This window comes from Zonotrichia leucophrys, chromosome 3 (genome assembly GCF_028769735.1).
Source record: "Zonotrichia leucophrys gambelii isolate GWCS_2022_RI chromosome 3, RI_Zleu_2.0, whole genome shotgun sequence".
NCBI lineage: Eukaryota > Metazoa > Chordata > Aves > Passeriformes > Passerellidae > Zonotrichia > Zonotrichia leucophrys.
In genome coordinates, this window is record NC_088172.1 from 41,299,916 (window position 1) to 41,323,949 (window position 24,034).

The following is a 24,034-nucleotide window of genomic DNA, read 5'->3' on the forward strand; positions in this document are numbered from 1 at the left end:
GGATACACTTTGTAAATACACTATAAATGTAAGAGATACTCTGTAGTCACTTAAAAATTTTGAGGGAGATTTGGAACTACATGATCTTTAAAGTCTCTTCCAACCTAAACCATTCTATGCTTCTATTATTTTATATCAAATATATAAATTGCCTTTGATTTCCAGAATTTCTTGCTAGCAGCTGCAGAGATCCATACAAAAATGGCCTCAGAAAGCCAAAAGTTCTCATCTGTTTGTTGTGTTGTTTGAATAACATTAAAACAGGTTAGGAATCAAACCAGGAGAGACAGGAATCCAGAATCACAAACAAAGCACTCAGAAAAATTTTCTTCGTAACTTTTAAATAGATTTCTCTAGACTATAAACTCCAAAATTCTTGCTGACCAGCAATAACCTTCAGGTATAAAAGTGCTTCAGGTATAATTTTAACTAATTTCTTCTTTTCCATTCTCCATAAGAGAGTGAGGAACTCAGCACACGAGCCTTGCATAAAATAATTTCATTTAATTGTGCCATTTTTAAAGCATTCTTAATGGAGGCCGTACATCTTGTAAAATTTCTGGAAAGCAGCTTTTTTCCTTTGTTCTCAAGCTGATGGCTTGGCCATAAAATAATGGAGTCTTTGTGTTCATGAAAATAGCATTAGGGAGTGTCCTCTCAACCTTCTTGTGGCAAATGAGCTGGTACAAATGGGAAAGAGATGGTCTGCAATGAAAGTAGCATGAAGTCAGCTGGCTGTATCTGTTTGGATAAGTTTCAGACTTCTTTTGTTTGGATAAGTTTCAGACTTCTTGTTCAGGTTTGCAAAAACTGTGATTAACAGAGCTGTGCTGCTGCTCTTTGCTGAATTCATTCCTCTTACTGCCTGCTAGTAAATTTTCCTGATGTGACCATAAGTGTCATTATCCATATCACATTGATAAATGTGAATGCTAGCATGACTCATTAAAGCAATGGATGGACATGGGGATGCATATTCATTGGTAATATGTAATCACAGTACTTTAAGGAACTGTAGAAAATAGCTTGCATTTAGCACACCACTGCCAAAAAGGTGGGTTAGGTGTTTTAACAGATGGCTTTCTAACCTCTTTTTAAAGACCTGCACTGAAAAGATCCTACAACTTCCTTGGCAGCTTTTCCCGTGTGTCAGTACCGCTCAAATCAGAAACCTTCTCATAATTTCTAATCTAGGTTTACAGAAGTCTAAGATTATTGCTTCTTGATTCATTGATCTGTACCTCAGAGGACAGATTGTTCCTTTTTTATTTTTTTACCCCAAGCATGAGCTTTCTACATGCTTGAAGACTGTTATTATTCGCCTCTCAGATTTATGTTTAATCACCCAGTGTTTTCCATGAAGCCTTCCTCCCACACCATGCCCTGACCTGTCACACTTGCTGTTTGAGCACCACTGCCATTTGTGGCTGTGGAAATCCATGTTTCACTTCTTCAAAACTTTAAAAGTTTTGTCTTGAAATTTAAGAAGGTTTCAATAACTAGAGAAAAGGGGGGAAATTAATAGCTGGGACTTGCGCTCCGGACAGCCGTGGTGTCTAAACCAGGGCAGGGAGCTTGCGGCGCTTTGCGGTGCGGCCGCCGCCCCGGTGGCGGTGCCGGTGTCGGTGCCGGGCGCCCCTCGCTAGATGGCACCACCGGACCGATGGACCGGGCGCGGGAGGAGCGCCGGGAACGATGAGCTCCTGCTCCGGGAAGTTGCTCTCTCTCTTTCCGCAGCCGTGTGGCCGGATGAGATGGAGAACAAATGCGCACACGTGGAAGCCTTGCTTCCTCCAGCTGTGCCGGCTTCTTAGCGATCAGTGAACGCCTTTATACCGCGTTTCACTGCGCAGTCTGAATGTACCCTGACACCTTGTCATTTCAGCTCTTTGAGCCTTATCCCGATGGCCCTTCTTGGTACATCTTCCTGTTAATATTTAATACACAGGAACTGAAAATACTCTTCTGCAGCCAGATCTATGCAGCTGTGTAGGCAAGAACCATGAAAAGCACTTTGTATGTGTGTGATTGGAGAGCTGTATTAACAGGATGGCTAGGGTGAGGTCCCAGGCAAGAAGAGTAAGGCTTTCATTTTATGTATTAAAATGTGATGGTAGGCATAACAGCAGGTGTACATCACCTACAGTACGAGTAGTAATTGTTGAACACTACTTTTAAGTTGTAAAAATAATGAGATCACAGAGAGCACGTGGCTGGTAACTTTGTGTATACACAGGGTAACCATAAACATGAAAAGAGAATAGCCTGTCACAAATCTCCCCTGGTCACACTCTTCTGTAATGTCTTGTTTTCTGACAGGTTTTTCTGATACCATTTTAAATGCCCCAATTTACACAAAGTTCTTCTCCCTACCCCATTCTTGTGGTACTTGTTGCTTGCAGGTTCCCACTGCTAATCAGATTGTTCTTGAAGAGTGCATGTGGCATCTATATAGGAATGTTATGTAGGAAGTTAAATGAGTCTGCTTACAGCCCTTGGTCCATCTGTACCCATTTGGAAAGTTTGCAACTGTAGACCTGGAAGTTGGAATTAACCCCATTTGTTCTTGTCAGTGCCCAATGTCTTGGGAGACAAAAAAGGATTATTTCATGTTTTAAGAAAAATATTGGTTTTCTTTAGTATACATATATATGTATCTCTGTGTGTTAATATCTACATGTGCAAATATAAGAGGTACATGATGCTGCTGCTTCCAGGAAAAACATTTCTTATACTTCTTTCTTACTGCAAGAAGTGCCTCAAAGTAGCTGGTCCATTCAAAGCTTCATCCCTTTCTTTCTAGTTCCATCTCTTGTCCAGAGCTATTTTAATTTGAGATCTCAGAAGCAGGGATTACCTGTAACGTCTTCTTGGTGTAGCAGGACAGCTGAGTAGGATTTTTAGTTTATCAGCAGCTGTAGTCTGTATGTCATTGTAAGATATCTATCTACTGTATTTTATTTCTTCATTATGCACTTCATTTCCACACCAAGCATAAAAGCACATTTTACACAAGCTAATGGACTCAAGTAACCTTCATCAGATTCACAATTGAATATTTTATTTCCTGCCACATTAGACTGCAGCAGCATCCTGAACAGATTCCATTCCCCACCTACTTAGCTGCATTCAGTTGAACAAAACAATTTCCTCCTTCCATCCTAAATTGTTTTGTGATTTTTTTTAGGATGTCTTTACCAGGGGATGTATTTTAAAGGTATGTGAATTGATTGACAACAGGTAGAGTTTAACAGGCATCTATTGAAGTATGAAAAATTTGTCGGGAAAGTTGGTGTTGAGAGCAAATAGTTGTAATGTATGTAGAAGAAAAATCTCAAATATACTTCTATGACAAGTTTGTATGATAAATATGTGTATAAGGATCAGTAACTTCAGCAGTCAAAGTATAGGTGAGGATGGAGATTTCCAGGATTTTTATGGTAATTTACCACTGGTAGATTGTCCTCCTGTAAGTATTAATACTATGGTAATACTTATATAACAAATTATCTATGTAAATCTTTAACAGGAGGAAAAAATGTGGGTTGTGTTGCCTTGAGCAATCCCTATGCCAGCTTTCAGTCTTTTACTTCCAAGCATAAATAAGTGTGTTGCATAAATCCTATCAGAAGACATTCTTGACAAGGGAACAAAGCAGATTTTTCCTGCAGATTGTTCACTTTAATTGTAGGGAGGATCTGGGGAATCAGACTAATTTAACAGAATGTTTGTCTAGCAAGGGATAGTTACCTCTGCACAAGTTTAGTGTTCAGCCCATGGGTTGTGAGTGTCATCAGAAATTCATTGGTTTCATGTTGTTTGATAAATCTGTTCTGTTATGCTTCTAACTAGCATGATAATGTAAAGCATGGAAATGAATTCTTTGGAGAAATAAATAATTTCCTCTAAAATATAGCAACAGATCCTGTCCTACCTCCAAAGTACATCCTTCCTGCTTTGTAGTGCATTGGGGAAATATTGCTACAAATAAATATAAATTTATATAAATATTAACATAAAAGCAGAAGGAAAAGAAAAAACAAGGAAAGAAAGAAATACTCTCTCCAAGACTTGTGTATATAAAACTGTGGAAGGTCATTCAAACTACCTACATCAAGACAACTTCGTTACAAGTGTCAGCAGTCACGGTGAAGTCAGGCTGCAGACTTTGCCACATACCTGTGCTTCTCATAACTTCTATTATATGGATTCTTACGCTTTTCTAAAGGAAGGCATTTGCAAGCTTGGGATGAGACGATGCAAGAACTGCAGAGTGGGGCTTACTCTGGCTGTGGGAGCAGTTAAATCAGCCATTTGGGAACACCAGTAAGAACAGAAAATATATGAAAATAGCCTGCAGTGTCCATGGACCTCAGTAAGAAGTAGGAATAACACTAACATGCAAAAGCCATGCCAGCATCTGGCTGTAGCATTGAGTCTTGATTGTTCTGCATCCAGGACACTGCCAGTGTGGTGGGAGATGAGGCAGAGCTAGCAAGCAGGAGGGTGAAGATTAGGGGCAGATTGAATGGGGTTCTTCTTGATAGGAAATGGTGGGGGTATCAGGAAGTGGTACTTTTTATGCTTGAAGAGTTTTTGGGGAAAAGTTGTTTGACAAGTTTTCAACAAATTATACAGCCTCACCCTGAAGCTGACTTTGATTAGGGCCAGCCCTTAAACCTTGCACAGCCTTGAGGTTCTGGGTTGTCCATCAGAGGTCTTTGGTTCTACTCCCTGCTGCGCAGTGGGAAGAAGGGGGTGATGTTCAGCTAAGAAATGTCAGAGCAGTGATAGCTTCTAATTTAGACATTAGGACTTCCCTTTAAATATAGCTAAAGGTCCTGTGCTATCCTGACTGCCTTTGTCATGGGAACCTCAACTCAGAAAGGAGGGAGAGTGGTAGTTCCTGCCTTATAATATTAGGCCAGAAGAAACAACATCTGCTCTTAGCTTCCCTAGGAAAATTTTTAGTCAACCAGACCCTTTTTCATTGGAGACCTATCTTTAGATACCAAAGCATTTTAAATCTTGCAGAAAAATTTCTCATAGGCCACAGGAGTAGAAAATAAGTAGAAGAGGAAATGACCCATGAAATATTTGCAGAGGTGATGTTTTGTGTGTGCTCTGCTAAAATGTTTCCTTCAGTGTATTAAGTGTTTATATAGCACTGCAGCTACTATTAATCCAAGTAGTCATGTTTTTCCTAGCCCACCACAGACCCTTACCTTATGGTCACCCCCTTGAAATTAATCAAAGTGAGCACAGAGTTGTCATCACTGGAAAATAGTTTATTATTTTAGAAAATGTGATCTATTTCTGCCTGGCCAGAGCTGGATGTTGCTAAAAATATTGAGAATGTTAATGTTACATGGGCGGTAAACATCTTTGACAGATGCACAGGCAAAGAGGCAAATGAAGACCCAGTTGATCCTGCAGTTCAGCTGGTAATATGTGATTAGTTCAGAACTCAAGTGCCACATGCAGAGGGCTTACACTGTGATCATAGAAATACCTAATTTTCTGAGAGCACAGGAGGAAAATTTTTTTCTTTAATTTGATTTGGCATCCTAATATATGCTCCCTATTTAAAACTGTGCATTATTAATAGAATGAAATCTATCCTTAGTACTGGTTTGATTTTTATTTCTCCTCATATTTCCTACCTCCTCTCTTCTGTCTGATTTTCAGGGTTTTTTTTCCCTTTTCTGTCACATTTCTCTTCCCTTTGTATATGCAGGAGCAGCTTGAAAGATACTGGTGTGTAAGCAGCTACTCATATGTCTGGCTCATAAGCTAGTTCTTAGCTACAACAAGCAGAGATTCATTGGGTTGCAAAGTTCAGCTTTGTGACAGGCAGAAACTCACTGAGATGTTATTCTGAATTTCTGGTCTCCACTAGCCAATTCACCCATGCTCCTTTCCCCCCCTCTTTTATCACAGAAATGCTTCTTCACTCTTTTTTTCAGGTGAGAATGAGAGATTTGGTACCATAAAATTAAAATCTCCTTTGTCTCCAAACTTAGTATCCTGTTTTCATGTCTGCTCCTAATAAAGAAATGTAAATAGCTGGTGTTCTTCCTGCCTGAACTGGACCAGGATGTTTAACCCTTTGGCCTTTTAAGAAATGGCACTGTGTTTCTAAATTTCTCAATCTTTCTAAAAAATTGAGACAATTGTAGAAAACATGAAAGTTCAAAATATTTGATATCTGTCACTCTTCATTTTTGCTCTTATGACATTTGCCTCTTCCTAACCTCCTATCTTCCAGGACTGTCATCCTTTTGTTCTGTTTTTAAAAGTTTTTATCTCCTGGGGGAAGGAGAGGATGATTTATCTCTTCCTGCTGCTCTCTGTTCCTGATATCTGCCTCATCCCAGGCCTCCAGAATGTAACCATATTTTGTCCAGTCATTCCTGCGTCACCATTATCTTTTCTTATCTTGCTTTTTGTAAACATTTCCTTCCCTCTGTCTCTCATTTTGCTTCTGCTGCTCCTACAAGAACACACTTCAGCTTAAATAAAAGGCAGTAAAAGACAACTTGCCTAATGTAATTTTAACCATCACCCCCTTTCTCTTCTACTTGCTTTCATTAGTTGAAATTTAAGTTCTTTTGCAGAATCTTCTGTGATGAAGTTACTTTTCTTGTGTTTCTGTTGAATGTTTATGATAGTTGTTGTATTAGTTTATTTAGACAGGAGAGGAAGACAGCAACAATGGTCAAAGAAGTGTCTCTGTTCACTCTAAAGACATGAAGTGCTGTAAGGCCACAGTGCATAGGAATAACCAGTGAATATTTTTGTCTGTATCATCGCTGCTTGTAACATTTATTGCAGCTCTGCTCTGTTAATCAAATTAATAACTGTTATCTGCAAGCCAGCATTAGAACAAAAATTAGGGAAGAACTAGAAGTTCTTTCTCATGGCAGAGCTGCAGAGAATTTGGTTATCTGTATTAATAGCTAAGCTATCATATTGCCTTTGAATTTAAAAGAGAAAAGTCACATTTCCAAATACTGCTTTCATTGTAAGAGATTGTTAGTTGTTAAAGTCACTAAATACAAGCTACAAATTGGAAGTGTAAAGTTTATTTTTCTTGGCTGAATTCTAGTGATTTTTTTTTTAGCCTCATACTTTTTTGCTTAGCTAAATTGTATAAATAGCAGATGAATTATTTTTAATGTAATCAAGTAAGTTCCCCCCAGAAGCAGTGACAATACTGAGAAATACACTGTTCCTGTGTTTTAATTCTGGACTAAGACCTTGCCAGAAAGGTACCCCTTGAACATTTGCCCACTTTATAATCCAAATAGCAGTTAAGGGATGAAAACTGCAGTGTCCTGGCAGTGCAGATTTAATGGCATTGAATCCAAATGAGTCCAGGGCCAGGTGGGTGTGAACTGACCCTGCTGGGGAGAAGCAGTGCAATGCAGAGCACAAGAGAAATACAGAGTTGATTTTGGTTTTTTTTTTTTTCCACAAATATCAAACTGCGTACTTCAATATAGTAATTTTGTGACTATACTAGAGAAAGGTCATTGGCTTAAGGACTGGATTATTATCTATGCTGGAAGACACAACAAGCATTGTGCAGCCTCTTTCTGAGTATGGTCTGGGGGTTCTGCATTTCCAGCATTTCCAGCTACAGAATTCCCATCACACTTGCTATCACAGCTCTCACACAGTTAAATTACAAGTCAACACCATGTCAGATAAATGTCAGATTAAAAACCAGATTAACTGTCAAATTAAAATGTCAGATAAAACAAGAAAAAATTAACTCCAAGCTGGACACAAAAGCAACCTCTGATAATATAGACAGAGGAAATTATATTGCTTTGAAAATACACCAAGATGTTGATCTGATAAGAGACTCTGGCAGGACCTTCATATGTGGTGGTTCTAGACAATTCATTTTAATTGCTTCTATTTCCATCTTCAGCTTAAAATGTATAATTTTTTCTTGAAAGGATACTTTTATTTTTCTGAAAGGATACCTTCTGAAAGGTGGACTGCAAAAGCAATAATTGTTTCTGAAAGTATATTTGGAAGATTATTATAAATCCCTTAAGAGTCTAGTTGCTAATTTGCTAAAGCAGGCTGTATTTCAGAGATTTGAGATAAACTTCATGTTGTTTAATAACAGGAATGGAAATTTAAATAATTGCATTTGTTCATATTGACACATACGTAATACATTCCAAGGTTGTGTATGAAATGCTTAGATATTCACTTTCCTCCTCCACATCATTGGATTAAGTTTTCTCATAAAATGACAGGGCAGGGGGTAAATATGTTAATTGTTATGTTGATTGTCATGGGCTTCTTGTTTTGAATTTTTTTATTAAATACTTCTTTGTATTTTGTGTAAGTGTTCTCACTGCCAAAGAGCCAGAGGTTACAATTGAAGGCTTTGGCATGCTTGAAGGTAACTGAAAACAACAGAGAATTTGAGGTGAAAGTTGGGACAGTTGCTTTGTGAATGTTTTGCTTTCCCTGATTTAAGGGTATGTATTAATATATGTCAATGTCCATATAGCTGTATGTTAAGTGATATTCATAAAACAAAGAGGAAAAAAGGTAGAGCTTTTATTTTAGGCAATGTACAGATATACAGATAACAATAAAGCTGTGACTCTGCTATACTCATCAAAATTGGCTCCTGCCCTGGGTTAATGAGCAAGTTTTTTGGCTTTTATGTGGCTTTCAATCAAATCTGGCAAGCTTTGGTGATTAAACTCATTTACAGGTATGAGTTTGTATTCCACCATACAATAGTATGTTAGGAATTAAGTCAAACTCTGCTTTCCTGGGCCTTGCTGGTCTAATTACAGTAGAGTATGCTTCAATGAGGATTCTTCTCAGCTGCCTCTGCCTGATATGGCAAACAGCCCAGAGGCAAATTTCAGATCTCCGTGTCAAGAACTGATTCATTGCTTGTCTGCAATTAACAGCTGGGCTTCAGGGTCTAGATAGAAAGCTGGAATAAGACTCTCTTTCAGCTCATATATTGAACCCAGAGTTGTTGGCCTTTTCCAATGCAGATGTAGCTCAAAGGCCAAATATAATAGATTTGTCACATAGAAGATACTGCACAGATTATGGAGAGATAGGACAGTTTTGTTTAAATTAACTCAAAGGCCTTAAATTGCACATCAAATAATGATCACAAACAGTGGAAGGGATTTCATAAGGACAGAAAAACAAAGAGCATCCAGGAGTAAAACAGACCTTTTCATCTGAGAGTGATAAGAGTGATAGGTCACTGGTTATATAAATGAACTTTGCCATCTTTATTTTAATTGTTTGTACCTGTAGGACCTAGTGCTAAGCCTGCTTTTCTTGTGTGTGCCCCTTCCTTCTCATCTAATGTTGTGCACTTTCCAAAACACAAAAAGAAAAATTTTCATGGGAAAGCATATGAAATATCATTGCTAGTTATAATATGGAGGAAAGAAAAATGCAGATTCTGTTCCTAGAAATTGTTGTTCATCCCAAACAATATTCATGCCTCAGGAAAGAAGGAGGGAAAACACAACAGGAAACCTTCTTTCATAAATCTGCTTTGTTTAATCAAAAATATCATTGTTCTTGGCTAGCTGTCAAGGCAAATGTCATGGCATCCCATAATGCTGGCTGCAGGAGCAGGCTTGTATCCCTGGTAGACACTGTTACACAGCCTGGCCTAAATACAGCGAAGAGCTGGAAGAGTGGCCTGGTTGTGAGTTGGGAGATTTTGCTTGAGAGACTCTTCTCAGATATAGCAGTCTACTTTTCTGGAAGAAATCTGCCAAGCTGTAGTACAGAATAATACAGTTTTTTGCCTCCTGTCTAATTCCAGGGATAACAGCCAATTTGAATCTTCTTTTGGAAGACTTTTGTACCTGCCATCTGTAGATGTTTGAATGTGTAGTGTATGGAACAATGTTTAGCACCCAGCATCCTTCCGTCTTTCTTTGATACTACTGTTTCAAACATGCGTGTTCTCTTCCATTAAATAGCTAAAGTTCAAGTGGTTTAAATCTTATTTTTTCAAACTAGAGAACAGCATTACTCACATACCAGAAGGCTAAGTAATGTCTGGGATTTATTAAATCATTCAGCAAAGTTGACCACAGACAGTTGCATATAGAACAAGTGCTGGAAGAAAAATAATCTGTTATGATGTTCATTATAATATAACACACACAGACTGAGAGCCAAATACTTGGTATAATTTCTGTCTCTACAATTATTATATTTCTTTTTAAACCTTTAACTAGCTTGACAGTTTTGGTTACAGAGGGTTTGAGCACAGAAGAAATACGTAGAGAAATTTCATGTTAATTTGACATTTTGGTAAAGCTGCTATGGGCTATAACAAGATGAATATTTATTGGTGACTTTAATGAATAGGTAACTTTTACTGCCAAGTTAGTGTTGCTCCACGCTTTTTAAAATCTTACATTCCAAGTGTATTTGCAAAATTCTATTGCTGTTTTATTTGGCAAAAAGAACATTATTGAAGCTGAATAGGGAATAGGGCAGTTTTTTGTATCTGTTCCTAGTATTCCAAATACCTACAAGACTTTGCCAGTTGATCAACCTTTCATAGATAAAGTGCTACTTGAGAAAAATGCGAAAATAATAAAATGGATGTTACTGATCAGTCAATGCTAACATAAAGTGTCAGAAATAAGTGACAGGTGTTCTTTGGAATTTTAGGCCCTTACTACGCTCTAAACATTTCGCTTATTTTACCATCACAAACTGAGTATCCAAAAATTGAGCAAAGACGAAAAGAAATAATTATTTCCTGCATGAAACTGTAGTCTGAAATTTCTTTGCTACTAACTATTATGAGCGAAAGAACATCAAACAATATAATTATGAAAATTCCACAATAATAAAGTCATGCAATCTTATTTCTGCTACAGTGAATCTTCTTGGTTTTTTGGGGGGTTTTGGTTTCTATTATATTAGAGCCCAGAGAAAATGTTAAACTTTGCTTTGCCTTATTTTAATTCTGTTGTTTGCACATAAAAGGATATTTGTTGTGTGGATTAAGTGGTTTGTGAGCAGGATTGGATAACATAATTATGTTTTCATTTTTTTAGAAGACTGTGGGATGTATTTCCCAGAAGTGAAAAATCATCCAGATAAATATTTACAAAGATGTCCCGAGTCTGTAAAAAAGTGGCTGAAACAACTGAAGAATGCTGGGAAGATTCTGCTGTTAATTACCAGTTCTCACAGTGACTACTGCAGGCTTCTGTGTGAACATGTTCTTGGGTAAGTGCAAAGTCCATTTCAATTTATATCTGCCCAACAACAATTGGAGATAAGCCTGAGTTATTGGTAAGCTAATTTGTGTTTTGTTTATGTATGGTGAATTATTTGGTTCCGAGTTTTCCGCTGGGCCCCTCTCTAGTGGAGTGTTACAAGAGTCAGAGTAGTCCATCCATGAGCCTGTGAGCTGTATCTGACCCACAGCACACCTACAACCTGCATCCTTTTGGAGGCATCATGATGGGATTGAAGATGCCAGAGAATTATCTTTTACGCCAATATCCTATGCACCATCTGATTCCTAACTTTATTGTAAACTTTAGCTAGACTGTCTTATTTAAGCCACTTTTTTTCTTGCTTCTCCAGTAGTGAATGCAACTAGTAGTATTATTACATTTCCTCACAGTAAATTTGCAGGAAAATCTTAGCAATACTTTTTCCCATTAGTGGTTTTCGAAAGATGGCTGCACATGAGAAATGTGCTTCTTCACAGCAGAAAAGATAAAGCAGGCAGTTTATTGCCCTTGGCAACTGGTGGAGGCTGCAGTTGCTGATCACAATAGCTGTTTATAGCATAATGCTAAGAACATGGCTGGTCAAGTCAAATTCAGTGAAATTCAGCAGAACTATCACTTACCTAGAAAATAAATTAATCAGCGATGCAAATAGTGAGGTGACAGAGTGAGACTGTTTATTTATCATTAATCCAAGAAATAAAGTAGTTCAGTGTGACCCTACCTTGGCTATCAGGATATGCCAGGGAACAGCAGAATGAATACAGTAACACTGTAAGAAAACCACGGGTAAGGTAAAAGACAGAGCTACCTTCCAAAACCAGTCCTGCCAGTATGACTTCTCTTTTGTACTCTCTAGGCTAAATGCTAAAACGAAGCATCAGCCGTGCCAGTTCTCACTACTTTGCATGAACATTACACTTGCTCGTTTGAGGGACAAATCTACCTCCTGACAAAAAGTAATTCTCCTTTATGAGCAAGATGTCTGTGAATTAACTCTTTTGTGTAAATCTGTCTAGTTATTTCCTAAATGAAAATTAGGTATAAAAGTAAATTCTTTCCCGTACAATGATTTTGACTTTCTGTTCCTTGGTGAATAGTGTTCAGCTGTTGAAGGTAGGTGTAGAAATCCTGCTGGAAGACAGTAAGCAAGATATCAGAAATGATCAGTTGCCTTTCAAAACACCAAAAAAAGATATCCTGGTAGAAGGATACTGTGTCACTCTCTTTTCCACAGAAGTGTAGATTGTTCTATGGTATTTATTACAATCATATTTTCCAGTGATTCATGCAGTGTGGCTTCCAAGTAGCTTTTGGAGAACTGAGTACTCCACTGTCCATTAGACTTTAGTGAAGTGGGGTTATTTTCCTGAAAATCTAAACTTTTTAGTGATTTTGTTTGTTTCATGCCTCTCATGTGAGACATAAAGACTCTTCGTATCTGTGCTACTTTTTGCTGTACTGGAATATAGTTTAGGTTCACCCCCATTATCTCTGCCCTTAACTGTATTTGACCAGGGTAACTAGTTTTTATTCTTGACATCAACACTGCATTTTATTCTTGATATCAACACTTACAAATTGCACTTACATAATCCTTTATTAAGGATTATTAAGGATTATGTAGGTTAATCAAAATGATACTTAGAAGCCCAAAATTGTATAGTATGAAATAAAAAAACCCATAATGATAAATATGGAAAAAAAGAGATGCCTGTAAAGTTTCAGCCTCTTACTCCTAACATCCTTACCTTGTAACTGTTTACTTTTTTGCACTTTATTAAAGAAGCTCCTTTTTGGCGAAGAAATTATTGTCTTCATAAAAGCTGTGCTGGGAAATTCATATTAAGTGTATCATTTACCATTTCATGAGCAAAATATCCCAACTGTGCTCATCTGACAAAATTGTCCTTAATTAGAACACATTTTGGTAGGGAGAGGAAGTATAAGAAAAAACTTCATTTTGGAATAAAATGACAACTGTTTCCCAGCCAGAACACAGACGTACTGCTGGGATCAGTAAATAAGACATGTAAACCTTAAAAAGCAAGTGCCGGCTCATTCATACAGCAGCAACATGGTGTGACTTTTCAGTCTTACCTACCACGAGGATGCTGCCCAGTTAGTTGAACCTTTAAATGTTGGCAGAAGCACACCTCAAGATGAGTCAATCATCACATAGTCACTGAAGCCAACTGTATTTCACTTTTTCAGGAATGTTAGCCACCTAAAAGTGAATAACTTTTTGAAGCTGGTCATTTCGTTTCCCTCTGTGGTTAGTGGAGAGAAACCACTGGGCATTATCCTTGCCAATTCAGTCTGCATGGTTATGAATTATGTCTGAAATAAGTGGGATGGATTACGTTTCAAGAATGTGGATGTTTCTCCACTGGCTCTGTCTGTGGTGTCAACCACTATCTGAATTCAGAGTGCAGTTTTTAGAAGGTGAAATGTGTAAGATACATCCTGCCCAGTGTGCAAGCTACTTACTGTAACCACAGGCCACTGTACCAATCACAGGCAGATTGGTGGAACAGATTTGCTTTAGGTATGGTGTTACATAATAATGTAACACAAAGTCTCTCATAGAAACAGCAGCTTTGTACATGAGATTGAATATATTGTTTCAAAAAAGGCCACAGATAACAGCATTCCCTCACACAAAGCAGTTTTTCAACAGAGTAATAAAAAGTTACCAATTATTCTGAAAAGTCTGTTTGTTCTGTTTCAATTTTTTTAAACAAAGCGCTTGCCACTTTTCCCACAAATCAGAGAACCACTGAGTCATTTAGGTTGGAATAAATCTTTAAAATCTTTGAGTCCAGGCATTAAGCAAGCACCTCTGTGTTCTCCACTAACCCACATCACCAAGTGCCACATCCCCACATTATTTGAGCACTTCCAGGGATGGTGGATCCACCACTATCCTGGGCAGACTTTTCTCCTACTTGACCACCCTTTCTGCAAAGAAATTTTTCATAATGTCAAATCTAAACCTGCTCTTGCACAGCTTGAGGGAGTTTCTTCTTATCCGCTCACTTGTTAATTGTTCTTTTTTGTGCTCCTGAAATGCTTTCTTTGTTTTGCAAATCCAAGCTTAATTTACCTCTAGGTGGATTATTTGCATCAGGTGCTAATTTGAAAAGTTTATCTCTGTTGATACTTTTCACCTGAGGACAGAAGAACCCAGCTGTTGGCTCAGCATCTGGAGTCTTCCACATGGAAGCAAATTTTAAAAACACACCATTGTAATATTTGATACTGATACTTTTAAAAAGGCAAAGGTTTACATATGGTCATGGGTAGAGAAAAATTAGACAAAGCTAAAATTTCATTAGAGAAAGAAGATTTAAAGGACTTTTATTTTAAAGCAGGAATGTAATTTTGAGCACGGCCCAAAAGCTGTCTCTCATAGAGAGAGCATTCAGTTTTTGTTAAGATATCTCAGTCCCATTATCTCAGTCCCATGGAAGACTATGACTTATTTGAAAGTGATATTGTTGATTGGTTTACTTCCAGCAAACTTCCTCTACTGCTGATAGCATTTCAGTGCCTGTGTCCATCCTGGACTTGCCATCTGTGATTTCATTGTTCCATTCAAGAGTATCCATCACTTTTTTGATTTTGTAGGCAATGAAGTCAGCTAAGCAATGAAATATTTCTAATAAAATAAAGTGCGTCATAGATGAGGAATGTTTTCTTACATACCATGCTGAGACATTCAAACCCATTTAAACTGATGGGATTTCCACAGTCCAGATAACAATCTGTATACATGGACCAAATGATCTTTGAAAAATCTGTATTTAATCGTGGGATTCAGCAGGCAGATGAAGACTTGAAGCTGGTGGCTGTTTATTTGTAGTCACATGTCCAACCTCCCTGTAACCAGCAGGGATGTAGAGTGAGAGCAGCCAGCAGAGTCTGAAGAAGGCATTCAGCTGTCAAAATGGTGCTTCAGTTTTGGAATATGTGAAATTACACTCTAGTTTCCATCGGCTGTAAATTAGATCTGTGTTGTCTGCCAAGAGCATCTTAGGCCTGTGCATACCTTCAGTGTGGATACCTACAAATAAGCACCTGTCTTTTTAAGTCTCTTCAGCCACTTCCTACCCCATCACTTCAGATTTTCTTCTTTGAAAAGAAAGTCCCTCATTTTACAACTTTCAGTCCACGTCTATGCATATGTTGCCATCTCAGATTAAAAAAATGTCATCTGTTACATGTTCTCCTGAGATCAAGGAACATCTTTTTACAAATAATGAGTGTTCTCAAAGATAACTCACTGGGGGTTTGACTCTCTTTTGACAGCCTCAGGAAAAGAATAATAGACATTGAACAAGCATTGGAAAAAAAAGTGACAGAAACAAGTACCTAAAAGAAATACTCTGATATTTTCTGAAGCCTTAAAGAGTATTTCATGACATTTTAAGTAATTTGTTAGTTTAATTAATCACATTTACTTTATTTTCTAGGAATGATTTTGAAGAGTATTTTGACATTTTGATCACAAATGCTTTGAAACCTGGTTTCTTCTCCCATACACCAAATCAAAGACCTTTCCGAACTCTTGGTAAGTTGCAGCTGTAAGTCCCTTCTCATCTGCTTACTTCTATGGAAAAAACAAAAAAGAAAATTTAGGCAACTGAACACTGGCAGTGGAGTGGGAAGTGGACTAAAATTCTGTTAAGACTGAGGAGCATTGAGAAATTAAAAATTACAGTGTTGAGGACATTTAAAAGGCAGAGCTGTGATAGTAATTGAAAATACATTGGGGTTCAGATATTTCATCAATAATGAAAAAGAAGCTTTATTGTGCTCACAGGGTCATGCAGAGAAAACAAAATTTAGTTCTGGGAAAAAACAAAGCAGAAATATTTAAAGAATTTAAAGGAAATTAGGAGAACTGTACAAATAAAATTGTAAAGCTGAAGGAAAGAATTTATGATGGAAATCTGACAGCATTAAGTGTGTTTGGCTAAATAATAAGAGAGCAGGTGAAAAGGAAGCACTCCTGTACTCACTTAATTTAATTAAAACAATCTGAAGCACTTGGCAATGTTGTCCATTAGGTAATTAAGGTTGTAACACAGGAGGTTTATAAGAGCAATGTTCATTGAACTACAAATAACACTAAAACATTGCTGAAGACTGTTTACTTTTCCCTATTTTGGTAAATACCTTTTTGATTAAGTTACCTGAAAGTTAATCTTATAGCCAAAATAACTTAAGTCAGCATACACTAAACCACAGTTGATCATTAATTTATGACAGGAAAAGCACCATTCCAGCCCAAAAGAAATTTTGCTTGTGTAACTTCTACAGTAAATCTGAAACAAGCAGCAAAAATACACATTGAAACTATATTTTAATGTTTCACATATTTATATAGGAAAATAAGAAGTATCTTAGGTGTGATTTTTAAAGGATTAGTTCAAATAGTTGCCAAGCTGACAATTTGAGAAAAAAGTAATCTCAGAAGGAAAATTGAAACTATTTGTATGAAAGGAGAAAGGGGAATAAAATCATAAAGGGTGAAAGACGCTTAGTTCTGCAACCATTTGATTTAGTTTTGTATAAAGCAAATTGAAAATAAAATGTAATTCACTTTGGATTTCTTTTAAACAATCTGATTAGCCTGACTTCCTGAGGAAATCCTGCTGTGTCCCTCTGTCAGAAATCCAGCCAGCAGCTTTTGGACCTGTTGGACAGTTTCAGTAAATTTAATAGACAGCCAAAAAGCTCCAGGATGCTTTGATGAGGGTTTTTTTTTGTTTTGGTTGGGGTTTTTTTTTGTGAAAAAAAGGGGCAGAATAGAGGGAGAAGACCAAGTTACTCTCTCCATTGATAATATGTAGCATTGGCATAATCACCACATTGGACTGTAAGGAACAGTTTTCATGAAGATGTTTCTATCTCTGCTTTCAAACAGGAACAGCATTATCTGGAGTCCTCTTACTTACTTTGTGGTTTTCATTCAGTTTATATCCTGACAACGCAAAGGGGCTCAAATGTCAGTCAATCACTCATTATGTTAATACCTTATTAATGCAAAATAAAATGTAGTTTTTGTTCTGGACGCTTCACTATCTAAATAGATGAAGCACACGAACATAACTAAAGTAATAATCAGATAAATAATTTGTTGAAACAACTAACCTGAGAGTGTATTTTTTCTTAATATGTTTGTATCCAAAGGCAGTAACTGCTGTCTTCTGCAAGACCAACCACAACATTCACAGCACAGACTTATACACATAGGATAGATTTTTAGAGATATGTTTAAAAGTATTGTAGAACTTGTTTAAGACTACATGAAGTTTAAGCCATAAAAGTAGGGGCATTTATATGAGAAAATTCCCAAAATAATAATACATTTCTCTAATGTTTATTTTGCTGCCCTACCTCTGTGTTCCTCACAGCAGCTGAAACAGTATACAGTGAAGCTTCTAACACATTGACAGGGAGCAGTTTTCCAGTTTTCAGAATTTTTAAGGCTTTCTTTCATATCAGAACCACTGAAAATTAAAAAATCGCAGTTTCTAGTTTCTTTCTTACTGTTGGCACTACAGACTTCAGGCAGAAGAGTTTGGCCACTGTGCTGCAGATCAGGGGGACAAAATTTTCATATTTTTCCTTTGAAAAATTAAAAATCTGTAGGTGGACATTATAGTAAATATTTTCTTAAAGCACAGAGACTAAACTTTTGCTAAGGTAATTTAGGGTAAAAAAACCTTGTTGTAGGAAGAAATGTGTTGGGAAGTAATGTGTTGTTTCTAGGAAGAAAACAAACTGAAGTAATTGCTTATCATCATTACCCATTTTTCCAGGTCTGAGTCTCAGTCATGTTCTTCCAACCATTCAGTCTGAGCTGCAATAAATTCCTAATGGTACCATTTTTCATAGTGCTATAAATGGACTTCAGGATAAGGCAGAAAATATGGAATGTGTTCTTAATTTCAAATATCCCAAATGTTGCTTTGTGTGCTGGAGCTAAATATTATTTATCTGTAACAGGACTTCTGCTCCAGATTTTGAAGGAAAGGTTTTGAAGTTTACTAAAGAGAAGAATAAATTATTCTCAGTGAATTAGTTCAAAAGGCAGTTGTATTCAGTAGGCATTTGAAGGGGAACGAGAAACAGGACAAGATGACAAAGGAGGCATTGTCTGGAAATGTGATATTGGGTAACAACTCTGGAAGTGTTTTTTCCAGCACACAAGTAATTTTAGAGCTAATCCATTTAGAAACCATGAAAAAATATTTTAATTGATCAATTAAAATTGCATCACTATTTCATTTTCATTTCAAGATGTGCATCATTTAAAGCAACCAAAACACTGTTTGAAAGCCTAAAAGATTTGTATGACTGAGGCACTGAAAAGCACAATAATTATTTATTTAATTTTGCATCATTTTTTTTCAAAGTACCATTCTGTTAAGTGAAGGAACAGTTTATATGTATCTTTACAGATTTTAGGACAGTTACACTTATTTTGATTTGGCAAAATGGTTTTTATGATTAGGGGTAACTTATGTAGCAAAGGATATATTTTGTGAAAACAGAGCTGCACATAAAAACACTCCCAGACTTTGCTACCATAATATAAATACTCCATAACTAACTTGTTATTCATGAGGTTGTATTTTGTTTTACATAGGGAAATTCCTTTCATGGTTCTTGAAAGTACTAATAATATCTTGAGCTATAAGACCTAAGGATCATGTTGAAAATGTTTGTGTAAATCCTGTGTTGACAAGGAAGGATTTTCTTTGCTTTCAACAGCTACATCCAGCTTAAAATAATTTCTTATTCCATGAAAGGCTTGAAGGAATATAAATAGAAAAGACAGTTGTGAATTATATGATAATCTGCAGTACATGAAGATTTCTGTAACATTTGACAACAGAGCTTTCCCTTTATCACATCACTTTTTAATGCATATCAAATTACTAGCCTGACTGCTAGTCCTGATCATTGCCAGATACATCCAAAATTATAATTGAAATGCTAAAGATAACCCTTAATTCCCTGGAAGCCTTCTCTAAGTCATATTCACAGGGAAGTCTGCTTGGTCTTAAAGAATGCTTATATATCTTTTATTTTCAGCTCAGGCACAGCTGTCTTTTCTGATCTGGTTTGTTTTTGTTTTGTTTTGGGGTTTTTTCCATAAATTGGAAATGTATTGCTGACTGTTCAGTGCCTAAATTTAAAACACACGCTTCAAAACTTATGTATAGCCTCATGTGCATGTATCTGTACAGGCTGAAAACAATCCTACAGATGTAGTGCCAGTGAATACCACTTTCAAAGCCTGCTTTCAGTTACACTTCCAGGCTGTCTTCCTTCCTCTGAACTTGAATTTCTGTCCATCTTAAGGTGCCTCTGCTGCAGAATGTAGCTTCCCATTTAAGAAACTTTCAGTCCTCTAATTTTTATGGTTTTCTGGTAACTGCCATTTTATCAGTTCTGTGCAGAAGCTTCTTCTCCACCCTTCTAAAAATACAAGAAAATTCTACAAGCTGAAAGGACCAATTAGAAAGGAAATAATGGAGATGGGATATAAAACACCATGTCTCTGCAATAAAGACCACCTTTGGTTATTAGGAACTGCAAGACTTCAGAAGGTGGTGATCCCATGTCTGCTACTTGAGTTTTCTTTTGCCATCTTTTGTGAACAACTATGTTTGACTGCGCCAGAGATGGGCCGGGGGATCCAGCTGGTGGGGCCATGGGAGGAGGGCAGAGCATGGGAGTAAGAGCAGAGCAGGACATGGAAGCATAGAGGGGAAAGGGATTTCACACTGATGGGGTTTTCTGAATATCAGGTCTTTGCTTTTTGACTTCTACTGTTGCCTCAAGGAGGACTTTTGCAATAAGGCTAGTGTGTCAAGCATAACTTAGCATGATGTACCCGTGTCCTGAGCTGACTGGGGCTCCCAGCTGGCCCTCCAGCCAGAGCAGGGGATGCAGCAGTGTCTTCCCAGAGGTCTCAGAGCTCAGGAAGCCTTTTGCAGGGATGCCCACAAAGGGCCTCATCTCTCATCTCTCAGGAGGCACAAGCAGAATAACAGCAGCACCAGAAAAGGGCACCTGTGTAATCTTTTCTCCCCTGGCTCAGGGTGTTCCTGTATCTAATGCAGCTGTGCTTGTTGCCATTCTTCTGGAGATGGTGCCTGTTCAGATCAGTCTGTGTGGATATGTTCTGTAACATGAGGCCACATAATAATGCATTTTTGCTGGGAGCTTGTGACAGAGTGCATGTAAAGGGTGCACTGGCTGCACGCTGCGTTATTCAAGAGCTATCAAGTCTATAACCATTTCCTATATCTCTTCTACAGGAAGATGCCTTTATATTGTTATAACATCCCACAGTGCCATATGGCCCTTAAAAGCCATGCTACTCTTTTTTAAGGGAAATACTGTTTAGCAATTCTTTAAAGTGTATTGGCACTGTTTTTCATGTGATTTCCAGCTTTTTAGGAAAGAAAAAGGATTAAAACTAACAAGTAATGTTATTTTGTACTCTAGTTTTCAAAACTCAGTCTTTTCGTACCTCACAGTACATGACATTAAGAGTCTCTTAATGCTCTAATATCAGAAACAAATTCTGTAATAAGCTGACAGTAGGAGGTCCACGATTGAAAGGGATAAAGCATCTTGTTGTGTACCCAAGCCACCACTGAGAAATAATTCCCTACTCTAATCTCAGCCAGGGATTTTCATTTTATCCATGATTTCTGAGAAAAAGGAGTTTCTTTTTAAGCAACTGGTTAGTATCGATGATTATATAGACAGATCTTCATATTCAGTGCTAGAATCTGACTGTTTTTAATTTTAATAATTAGAAACCAAAAGGATTATGGAAGTATCTTATAAAGGTGCTTCCTTCAGGTGACACCCTCTTTGGCAACACGATCAATGTCTGACTCCACTTTCTGAAAAGCAGGCTAAGACAGGTCTGTAGGGCTGACAGTGGAAGACACATACAAAGAAATTTAATCTCCTATACCAAGGTTTGTTTTCATACAAATATTCATAATCCACTGGAGAAGCTCGGAGATTATTTCAAGAAAGTCCACAATGTTAGGGTTCTTCAATGACTGTTTCACCTCCTATCCTTAGTTTAAATGATCTTAGTCTAAAACTATTCCACTTTGTGTACATCCTTTGCAAAGATATCAGCCACTTCAGATTTTTTTCCTTGACAGTGTAAACAGCTGTCTCAGAGACTACTGGTTTCCTGATCTTATTTATGTCCTGTGGACAAACACTTTAAAAAATCAACAGGTGTTACCTTGTAATCAAAGGGACTTACCAATCAATCTTTTTAAGGTTTGCTAGATGGTACCTGTATGTAGTTTAAAATCAACACTCTGGGAATAATTTGAGAACAGAGGTGATCATTTCCTATCATGTCCCTAATGTTTGTAATTAAGTCATGGGATACGTAAGATGAGAGTCATTTAACTGTCCTGATGGGTTAACAAACTCTTTTCTAACTGTTAAATTTTATTTCATTTTTGGTAAACATAATCTTAGTAGATGGTAACAGTTTGGATTTTGGGTTTTATGTGTTCAGTACAAAGTTCTGTAAATTTAAAACAGGTGCAAAAAGCAAAATAGAGTTGGGCCAGCACATGCTCACATCCTTTTGCAGAGCAGGTTGTTAAAGTCACAGACTTCTTTCTTTCTGATAGTTTCCAAAGCCCTTGGCTACCATGTTTGATGGTCTTTGCCTTCTTAAAACAAATGCTTTGTACAATTTTGTTCCATGACAGAGATAATGAATTAGAACTTGAGGACACAGAATTGATCGCTAACTGGCAGTGCATCATTTATAAACCTTTTGTGAAATGCAGGAGACACTGCAGCTTGCACTGATAGTGTGTGTAGCCACTGCTGCACTGACATGGTTAAACTGGTGTAAGTCCTTCAAGTTGTGACTCTGTAGTAGTTAGACCATGTGGAAGCCAAAGAATTACTTTCTCTTACAGCACATTCCTCTTGGCAATCCGAGCTGGGAAGCCATTCCTTTTCTTAGGAAGAGGAGTGGAGTGAGTGTGTTTTGTTCTGGTTGTTTGGGGTTGATTTTTTAACAGGCTTTACTGGTACTTGCTTCAGAAGTGAGGCCAGATTGTCATCACATCATTTATACAAATTTATTTACACAAATTATGGGTTTCACTCAAGCATTTTACAGCACATCAGAAGCTGGAGGTTGGGCAGCAAAGCTCTATTTTTGTTTCTACCAGGAGGGCACCATGTTGGCCTGACTACAGCAATTCACTATAAACCTGGAGCACGGGCCAAGGGTTGAGATTTCAGCTAATGCCTGAAACTGGCCATGGGAGGTACCTGGTTATCAGCTGAACTGGCCAATGGAAATTGGGTTTGGTGCTCCTTCTTGAGCTCCTTTGGCTCAACCATATTAGCCAGAAGAGCTGCCAGGACACAGGCCACTGTGTTTGCCTAACCATTGAGGATTATGCAATCTTGTGGTATATGTGGGTAGGAATTTCCACCCATCCCTTACTGCAAACGTCTATCAATACTGCAATTTCAACCACATTTGAGTCTGGCCTGGCATTCTGTGAGATATTACACCCTCAGCAGGCTGGAGAGGAAAAGATGGGCCTATCACTGCCAACCCAGAGAAAGACTGCAGTACAAACTTCCCCTTCTGAGTATCCATCCATGAGAACCTGGCTACAAATGACCCAGCTACTGGTAAATGACCCAGTAGTTGGGTCATTTGAGAGACCCTGCACCCTAAGAGACTTTCAGTGAATGCAACAGCACAGGAAAACTTCATAGGAAGATAGTCCCCATTATTTTCACTGCTGTTCATAAACAACTCCCTATTTAATTTTTCTTTTCTAAGTGTTTAAAGTAAGGCATCTCTTTGTTGCTGAGTATTGAGATGCATTCTCCAATGCCCATCCTTCTTTAAAAGAAAAAAACTTACGGTAAATATGTCAGGCCAAGGTCCTTATATGTTTGCATAGTGTTCAAAGTGCTTCAGAGGATAAAAGGAACAATAAGTCATTCATCCAAAAATCAAAACAGTGAAAAACTGCAACTTGCTTCTGCATAGAGACAGCAGGGGTTGCTTCAGCTGATTACCTTTGATATTAAATAGCGTGTTTGGCACAGAGCTGATAAGAATATTACAGACAACTAGTTCAAAGAAAGTTTAAACTGCTGCTTTCAAAAGCATAGTATCTACAATATTCCTTTTGTTAAAACTGGAAAACATGTTTAGCATATTTGCCAAGTACTCCAAAACAGAATTCTTTGTGTATAGAGAGTATATTTTCATTTTTGAAAGGAGTTACAGTAACTGCTACAGTAACACTACTACAAAATCCTAGCTATTGATTACATCATATTATATTCAAGGCCTTGAAGGATAAAACTCAAACCCCTTTTCTTTAAGCTGTTGTGTAAGGATGTGATAAGAGTCACTTTCTGTCTTCTAGGAGCCCACAGGCAGACCAGATAAACAAATGCTAGAAAAAAAAGCACTGGCTTTTTTGTTTGAACTAAAGAACCAAGATATTGAGTGACCTCCCCTGCACCGTATCTCTGGCAGATATGTATGTTCACCTAAGATATGTAATGTCCTAATCCAGAAGCAGTGAAGAAAACTCAGTTTGAATAAGGACTCGTCAGTCTTGATTGTGAAAATCCTTTTAGCTCTTTTTAAAGACTTAGCATATGGAAAAATTGACATTATTTCAATTAATTCTGCT

General features: G+C 37.5%; 1 protein-coding gene across 1 annotated transcript in view; it reads left to right on the forward strand.

Moving 5' to 3' along the window:
- Positions 1 to 24,034, forward strand: part of NT5DC1 (5'-nucleotidase domain containing 1) — a 124,244-nt gene that overhangs the window by 68,631 nt on the left and 31,579 nt on the right. The window contains exons 7-8 of the mRNA XM_064707922.1: positions 11,094 to 11,268; positions 15,755 to 15,852. Of these exons, the coding sequence (XP_064563992.1) occupies positions 11,094 to 11,268; positions 15,755 to 15,852 (273 nt within the window). The remainder of the gene's footprint in view (positions 1 to 11,093; positions 11,269 to 15,754; positions 15,853 to 24,034) is intronic.